Source organism: Olea europaea, unplaced genomic scaffold, assembly GCF_002742605.1.
Source record: "Olea europaea var. sylvestris unplaced genomic scaffold, O_europaea_v1 scaffold876, whole genome shotgun sequence".
NCBI classification, from domain to species: Eukaryota; Viridiplantae; Streptophyta; class Magnoliopsida; order Lamiales; family Oleaceae; genus Olea; species Olea europaea.
The window spans coordinates 14,599-24,082 of NW_019267219.1; the positions used below are offsets into that span (position 1 = coordinate 14,599).

General features: G+C 33.1%; 1 protein-coding gene across 1 annotated transcript in view; it reads left to right on the plus strand.

The window, feature by feature from the left end:
* The first annotated feature begins 8,683 nt into the window (after positions 1-8,683).
* Positions 8,684-9,484, plus strand: part of LOC111392048 (beta-glucosidase-like) — a 29,329-nt gene continuing 28,528 nt past the window's right edge. Inside the window, exon 1 of the mRNA XM_023017331.1 lies at positions 8,684-8,898. Within this exon, the coding sequence (XP_022873099.1) occupies positions 8,776-8,898 (123 nt within the window). The 5' untranslated portion in view covers positions 8,684-8,775. The remainder of the gene's footprint in view (positions 8,899-9,484) is intronic.

Consider the following 9,484-nt stretch of genomic DNA (forward strand, 5'->3'; position numbering starts at 1 on the left):
GATTCTGAATGTTGCAATCTTAATCTTTTACCAACTCAAGCCATCTTCTTTGTCTCACATTGAACTTCTTTGGAGTGAATATGTACTTGACACTCTTGTGGTTTGTATAAATGTCATACTTATCTCCATAAAGGTAGTGCCTCAAAATTTTTAGTGCATGGACGGCCACAATAAGTGCTTGGAGGTATCACTGTAAATCACAAAACCCTCGGATCGGGTATAGCCAAACTGGAGCATTCACTACCTTTTGCTTCAATTTCTCATAACTCGCCTCACACTTCTATATCCAATCAAACCTTGTACCCCTGCGTGTTAAGTATGTTAATGATCCTGATATCATAGAGAATCCTTCAATAAACCTTCTACAGTATCCCGTCAAGCCAAAAAAGCTTTAAATTTCGCCTTCTTGATACGATAGATCCACTATAATCTACTAAAGACTTATTTTTAGGTTTAGGTAGAAGATTTCAAGTATTATGTTTTACTAATGAATTCATTTCCTCTTTATAGCAAGTTGCCACTCTAGAGTTGGTAACTGACAGCCTCCTCATAAGATTTCGGCCCTTTAAATGCCAAATTCTGATATGACATGATAACAAGGAATAAGTAATCAATCATTCTTACAGGTTTTCTTATCTTCCTCCTAGTCCTATCCCTGGCTAGTAGATAATCACCTAAAAGGTTCCTCAGGCCACTTCTAGATCCTTGAACACTTCCTTCGCTATGTTCATGAGAACCTAACACATCACCACTCTCAGTGTTACCCTGGCCTTCATTAAAGAGTTCAAGGGAAGACTCTTTCTCTATATATGATTTAGTCATTTCTTCATTTTCTCTTATATAGACTTCACTTGAGATCTTCTCACTTAGGCAAGGCATCTCAGCTTCATTAAAGGTCAAATTTCTACTAGTTGCCATCTTAAAACCCTTACTGTCTTTCACTCAAAACCTATACCCTTTCACTCCTTTTTGTGTATTCCATGAAAACACATTTCTGGGACATAGGCTCCAATTTTTTTACACTTTCGTGGGAATAGCTGTACAACCAAACGTTCTTAAAAGGGTATGATCTTCCAATTTACCTGTCCACACTTCGTCAAGTGTTTTTCCATCTAGGAAACTAGTTGGTGGTCTATTTATGATATATGCCACCGTCATAATAGCCTCACCCCGTAAAACTTTGAGGACACCTGAGCTAAACATCATGCATCTAACCTTATCTAAAATTATCCTATTCATTTTCTCAGTTACACCATTCTGCTGTGGGGTATATGGAACAGTTTTATGCCTTAAATTCCCTTCATTTTAACACCCTTGTTAAAATTAGCATTACAAAATTTTCAGGGTAATTTTCAAATTTTAAAGTCATACTACCTATCTACTTAACTCAGTAGGCAGCATTATTGCCCATAACTACCTTACCTCCATCAAGATCCTTAAAATCTACTAACCAAGGTATTCTAGAAGTCGTATGAACAATGCAACCAAAATCTAAAACCTATTCAACATTCTGATTACTGTTATCTGCAATATTTGCAGCATTCAGATCAGAGAGGGTTCTGTCATAACATTGGTCTATCTATTGTCTTTTTACCTAATGGCTCAACAACATTTCCTTAATCTATTTTAATCTCTCTATGTTCATTCTTTTTCTTTAAACAGTCCATAATATAGTGTCTTGTTCTACCATGCCCATAACATTTTCTATTTCCATTTTTGGACTTTGACCTATGCCTCCCTTTCCCTTTCTTCGTAAAGGTGTTAATCCCATGACTGCTTTTATTACTTTGATTATTACCCTGCCTAGTAAGTGATCTACTTCTCACAAATAAACTTTCACATTCCTTCCCATGTCTCTTAGCCTTAATCTCAAATTCTTTACTTCTTAAAGAATTTATAACCACATTTGGTGTCAAGGTATCTCTACCATACTTGGTGGCAGTGTAAACATTTTACATGCCTTAGTATGGCATTAAGGAAGATTATAAACTTGTATTCCTCAGATACCTCGTCACCAACATTAGTGATATCTTGTGCTAATTTATTAAATGTATCAAGATTATCGTCAAGTCTTTAGACAAATCAATCTTAAAATTGAAAAACCTCTCTAGGAGAAACTGTTTATTAGGAAGTGATTTAACTGGGTATAGTTCTTCTAACCTTTCCCATAAAGCTTTAGCATTATCGAGTTTCCATACTTTCCTTAAAACTTAATTAGACAAATGAAGGATATTGGAAGTATATACAAGTTCATCATATTCTTTTTTTTATCAGTAGTCATAGTTTCAAGAAATTCACCAGTTATTGCCTTTGAAACTTTCTGTTGAACAAGGACTCCAAAAATTTTTTGTTGCCAAATGTGAAAATCCCTTTTTGATTAAAAACTCCAAGTTCAAATATTGTAGTTGTCATTTGAAATTTTTAATTAGTACAAGAATGTCGTTTAAGAGTCAATGTCCAATAGTGGATTTAGATACTCACAATAAAATGTTTGACAACTCACACATGATCATACAATATATGGAACATCAACAATATCAAGAACAGATAAACATAGTGAATAACTCCGGGTTACTTGTGTTTGAATTCAATATGATTCCTAGAGGCTCAAATGCCCCAGGAAACTGCCCAATTTGAAACACGAGATGAAGGGAATATAAGGGGAAGCACAAGAGAAATTACCATCGATAATAAAACAATTACAATATACAATTCAAAATTCTTAAAGTGATAAGACTTAAAACACTTTCACATAAAGTCAGTTAAATGAAAAATCAAATGTTAGGATTTAAAGAAAAGAGAACATACTGCTATCCTAGGATTGGAAAACCCTATCCACCGTCTCAAATAGTCCCTGTAAAATACCCAAGAGGTTATAGTACAATTAACAAGAAATCAAGATCTAACAACCAACAAACGATTCCAGCAATAATCGTAAGAGAACTAATATTTTCCAAAGAATCAACACCAAAAACCTAAAAATACCACCAATAGGATCTAAGGTTTCACTACTTGTTAGATTTTTCAAGATTTGGCTGTGAAAATTGATTTTTCACAAACATGTCATGCAGATGAATATTCAAACAACCAAGAATGGTTCTGACACCCCTGTTACAAAAGAAACTCAAGATATTCCAAAAACAAGAAAATATCAACTGATCAAACATGACACCCAAGATTAGGGTGGCTTGGCTGCTTGGCTTGTCGAAATAGGGCTCGTGGGCGGCTCTGGCTCATAAAATCATGAGCCTGGGTGTGAGACGAGCGGGCCTCATTAAGAGATGAGCCGCTTGTGGACGAGCCCACCAGCAACGAGCTGGGCTGAAAAGTGAAAAGTGACCGTTTGATCATTGAAAAGTTTCAGTGAATGAAACGGTCACTGAAAAAATTTCAGTAACCAAACGATCACTAAACTTTATTTATTTTTTTTATTTTTCCCCTTCTATTATAAATACCCCTTAACTCCCTTTTTTTTCATATCAATTATCTCCTCTCAATCACTACTTCAACTCTCTTTTATTATATCAATTATCGAGTTTTTATTCTCTTGTGCTGCAAAATATACAATATCGATTCATTTTTTTACAATTTATTAGTTACAATTTCAATTTATCCAATTCTCAAAATCTCAGTAAATTTATATTTTCCTAGTTATTATATTTGAATTTCATCATAAACAATCAAACAAATGGACCAACGCTCATTTGTTGAGAGCTTATTCGATACGGGATGTGGGCCACATCATGACGAATCGCCTAGGACGCCGCAAAGTCAATTTTCAAATGAATTTGTTGGTCTAAATAATGTACCCATACCTGAATATGTTCACATTCACGGTTAGAGAAGCCACAATCCAATTGATTTGGATGATATTAACGTTCTCAAAACTGAACATGAGGGCGAAAATGCTGAATTAAACTCCCAGATGCGAGGGGAAAGTAAAAGGGCAAAAAGCAAGCAAAATGTTGGGATCACTTTTAGTTGATTTCAACGAAAAAAGTCGTCGATGACCTAGCAGAATCTAAAGCAGTATGTAAATACTGCCAACAAAGATTGGCATGACAAAAAGGAATTGGTACCAACTATCTCAACCGCCATTACAAAGTATGAGCAGCCAGACATGAACTTTTTCTAGCTGGTCAAACACAATTACAAATTGACAGTCCAGGTGCTGATTCTATGACTTCACCCTTATCCATGTGGATGTATACAGAGGACAATACTCGAACCAGAATGGTGAAATTTGTTGCCGCTGGCTATTGTAGACAACCAACATTTCGTCTCGTTCGTAAAAGAATATTTGCAATCAAGGTACGTTGGGATAAGTCAAAACACTCTTCGTGCCGATACAATATAATATTTCAATAATTTAAAACAACAATTAATTATGGATTTGCAACAATATGGGAGTGTTATATCTTTAATTTCTGATTTATGGAAATGTTAATAAAAGAGCATATATAGCTGCAACCGCACACTATATAGACCCACTTTGGTGCATGGAATTGCTTTTAGAATTATTTTCCTGATAATGCTAATAATATATATATAATGGTATTATCAGTATTGTTAAAGAATATAATTACGAGATTAAAATTCGGTCTTTTACTTTTGATAATGCTAGTGTTAATAAGGTAGTCGTCGATAAATTGTGTAGGACAATTCAACATGATTTTGGTGGGTATTTGTTTTATATTCATTGTGTGTGCCATATTTTGAATTTAATTGTACAAGATAACTTAAAACATATAAAAGATGAATTTCAAAAGATTAGGAATGCATTAGTATTTATTACGATCTCTCATAGTAAAAAACAAGCATTTGAAGATTTTTGTGCCGACCTAGGGGTGACGACTGCTAAAACATTTGTTAGGAACGTAGGCCATAGATGGATCTCTACTTACTTGCTATTAAAGTCATGTGAAGGTTTCGAACATTTAATAACTGACTTTTATAACAATAGACACGTTAGAAGTTATGACGATGGTATGTTGAATAAATCCGATTGGGTTTTAGCTTTGGAAGTTAAACGATTTTTGACATCTTTTTACGAGACCACAAAGATTTTATCCGGTATTTATTATCCCACAAGCTGTATGGTGCTTGAATGCCTTTATATAATTGTAAGAACATTCCATAAATATAAAAATAATCCTACTTTTAGTCAAATTATAATTGCTATAGAATTAAAGTTTAGAAAATATTGGGAAGAATTGCCTATGTTATTTCCTTTAGCATGCGCAATAAACCCCCGATATAATATTTCAGGAACTAAATACGTAATTGATCAAATCAATAAAGTCTTAATACTTGATGTGCGTGAAGGATTAACAGGACACTCATTTTCGACTACAAGATAAATACGCTGAAATTGCATGTCGTTATGTAAGTGATATTTGATTTAATTATATTAATCAAAATTTCCTTATTTTTTAATCGTTAAATTTAATTTTTTTTTAAAAAAATTGTACACGTTACACTAAGTTCGCGTATAATTTTTAACTCTGCCTACTTAAATTTGATATAGCCGGTTCGAAGTCCGGATAAAGGAGGAGGGTTTACATTTTATCTACTTTTAAAAAAAATATATTTTTTGTAAATGTATTTCAAAAAAACAATTCATCTTCATTATATAAATATTTTATACTTTATAAAAAATATTACAATATGATATAAATAAAAAAAGAAAAAGTGTCTTCATTTGTATTTTTTAACACTTTTTATTTTTTTAAAAAGTGTTTTCATTAAATTATTTGTGTTTTTCCCTATTTAAAAAAAAAAAAGACGATCCCACAAGCCAAAGCTTAGCTCGGCCCACGAGCTTGGATGAGCCACGAGCTCGTGGGTTGAGCCGAGCTCGCCCAAAATCAACGAGCAGAGCCCAACTCGCCACCACTACCCAGGATCGATTATATGGGCACAAAATGACATTGTACCCGCCTGTAAAATATGAAAAATCTACAGACCCTAACCCCACAAAAATAGACAAACAAAGGCAGCTGCTTCTATGGACCTAAATCTACCTAGTAAATCTATTATACCTTCTCAAACTTAAGACGAAGAATCACACAAACTCCACAAACACAAATCTAACTAAAAAATTAGAAGTTTTGAGGTTACACAAAAGTTCACGAGGAAGGCGAAAGAGAAGAGACACTAAATCGAGAGAGAAAACTTAGGAGCTTCTCAAAAACAGATGAAAAGTCAAGTAAGGTAACCACTCAGAACATATTCATATAACCAAGTCATCTTCGTTGATTTTGAGTGGGTGATCAAAAGATCCAGAGCAGCACACGTGTTCTCCTAATTCGTGGCTGGGTTTAGGCCCATTTTGCATTGCGTTATTGGGTAATGGCAGGTAGTAGCTGTTAGATCACACGGTTTCATCATCCCCCATACTGAACTAGGCCAATTTAATGGCATCACAACCCAATAATTTTTATTATTTTTTATTTTCGTACATGCAAATTACATTTAGCCCTTGTTTGAGCCATATCTTCCATCAAAATACATTTTTCAACAGTGATTTAACCCCACTTCAACCCACATTTTTCAATAATATTACATGCAAATTCATGACTTTTCTTAATGTTTTAACCATACAATTTTCTGTTGTACACTATTTTAAAATGCTCTTTTTTTGACAAGAATGTGGCTTAAATAAGGGTTTAATGTTAATTTGTCCTTAACCTAGACAATCACAATAAATAAATTATTCAATAAATGAACACTGTAGATCTTAACGATGTAAATTATTTTTTTTAGGAAGAATTGCACTCTTGATTTTTTTTTTTAGTGAAGGAGTTGCTGGGTTTATGTTAATTGGCCTCCACGCCAAAAACCGTTAATTACCCCACATCGAACTTTATAATACGTTAGTTTCATTTTTTTTTTTTCTTTTTTTTACACGAACTAGTAATCACAAAGATGAAATGCGTTTCTATGGGCCACTTAGAGATTTAATTATGATTTAAAAGATTTGTTGCTGCGCAACTTTTCTGAAATGGTTAGTGCCAAGTAACTATATTTTAAATAATGGGACTAGCTTGCATTACAAAATCAACATATAATTTTTCCTAAATTTCATCATTTCTCTTATTTAAGAGCATCTCCAATCATGGTTTAAAATAGATCTAAATGGTAATTAAATCTTTAAAGTAATCGAAAACCTCGCTGATGTTACTATTCAAATTACATTTTTCAACAAAAAATGTGGAATTTTTTTTTTTTTAATTTTCATTCTTTTTTTTTACATCCACAAAAGGTAAAAAGTACATTTAGTTTTCAGTAGGAGTAAAATTTGAATTTTAATCTATGGAGATGTAAATGAGAAAACAAAAGTAATTTTGAAAATACCAATTTACACCCAATTTTACAAAACAATTGAAAAATATATGATATGTAACTTTATACTGCACAATGGCTTTTCAATTTTGAAAAAAATTAAAAATTTAAAGAGGTAAAATATATATTAAAAAAACAAACTATATTATAAATCAATTTGACCATTTCAGAAAGACGGGATTTGGTCAATCACAAATAGTTCGGTCTAAGTAAATGTTTGATTGAAACACAAAAACGTGTGGGAAATTGAAAACGTGTAGCAGGCTTAGTTTGTCTTTACATTCAAACTGAGTTGTGTAAGAATAGAACAATTAATTTTTATTCTCCTATGACAATAATGTTCTATGGGTCTCACATGGGATGTCTCAGTCCAATCTATCTCCGGCGGCGACTTAGTTTTTAAAATTAATTAAGGGACAGAATCTAAAGTTTACATTTGTTCATTAAAAAAGAATACCTTATCCATCTTCTCATTATTAGGTAAAATCGCTTTCATAATTTTCTGCTAGTCGCTTGCTTTTCATTAGATATATCTGCCTCACAATGCACACTCCCCGTTTGTCTCCTATTACATTACAATTTCATTTTTCTTTCTTCTATTTTCAACAGCATAATTTTCTATAAAATAATATTGCAAGTAAATCGAAAAATTTCCCTTCTTTTTCAACTACTCATTTGTCAAAAAACGCAGTTCCATCCTCTTTCATTTCAAAAAATGATAGCCAATGGGGGTATAGTTTGGACAACTAAATAATCTACATTTTGCTCAAGTTACGAGTTTGAAAGTGGACAAAAATAAAAAAGACATTGCAATGTACATATGATGATTGAGAATATTATTTGGACGAACAATGTGTTGTTCATTTAACTTTTAATTTGTACTCCATTATAATTTTAATTTCGTTACACTATTAGATCTATTTTTAATTGGACAACGGGTAAAGCTCTATTTTTAAATCCGTATTAACTTAATGTACAACGGGTAAAGCTCTATTTTTCAATCTGTATTAACACATAAAAAGAATAGAGAAAAGGGTCTATTTTTAATTGGACGACGAAAATGTATGGGACTCTAATTTAAAATATTAATTCAGCGCACGGATTTACAAGTGGACATCATAAAGTTAAAAGTCATAAAATCTTAAAATACATTGCATTATGGAAGGAAGATGGAAATTCAATAATTGGGTGGTTGGTGGTGATTGGCGGCTGGCGAAGAATAGAAATTCGAACAAAAGTTTAGACTTTCTAAACGCGTCTGCTAGGCGGAGTCAGCCATGGTGCAATTATATAATTCATGCATGCCTTATTTTTCTCATAATCCCCTATAAATACCCGAATCATTTGCTTGCCCATTGCATATACACTACATCGCTCTCAAAACACTCGACTTACGCTACTTCAAATTAAGGCCCTTTATATTTTGTAGTAATGGATAACCAATATAGTCTGTTGACGAATGGTGGCCAAGTTGGCTTATACACCCAGGCCAAGATCCTACGCTCTGATTTTCCCAAGGATTTTATCTTTGGTTCTGCAACATCTGCTTATCAGGTGTGTATGTTTGTAATGTTTGCGTGCTCAAAAATCAACGAATATGCATGCAATTTAGTTGTGATTTCGTTGTTTAATTTTGTTTGCAATGTAATTTAGGTTGAAGGGGCTTGGGCCACGGGCGGTAAAGGCCAGAGCAACTGGGATGCCTTCACACTGAGAACACCTGGTCTTTTCTATCTCCAATCTTCATACATACACAAATATATGTTTATACTTTTTATACACTCATACGCATTTATTTTTTTGTTACGTGTCAATTTCTGAGCGTGTTTATTCGAGTTGCAGGTAAAATTGAGGGTGGAACGAATGGTTGTGTTGCTATTGATCAATATAATTTGTGGAAGGTAATTCAATAATTTCATTGTTATACCATAATTTTAAATTAACTTAGAAAACAATTTCGAGGTTGTGTAGATAACATCTTTCCGGTTTTCATAATGTTACAGGAAGATGTGGCTTTGTTAAAAAAATTGGGCGTTGACTCTTATAGATTTTCAATTGCATGGACAAGGGTATTACCAGGTATATATATACATAAGAGAGCGTGAAGACTTAATTCGAACACCATTTGTGAAGAAGAAAA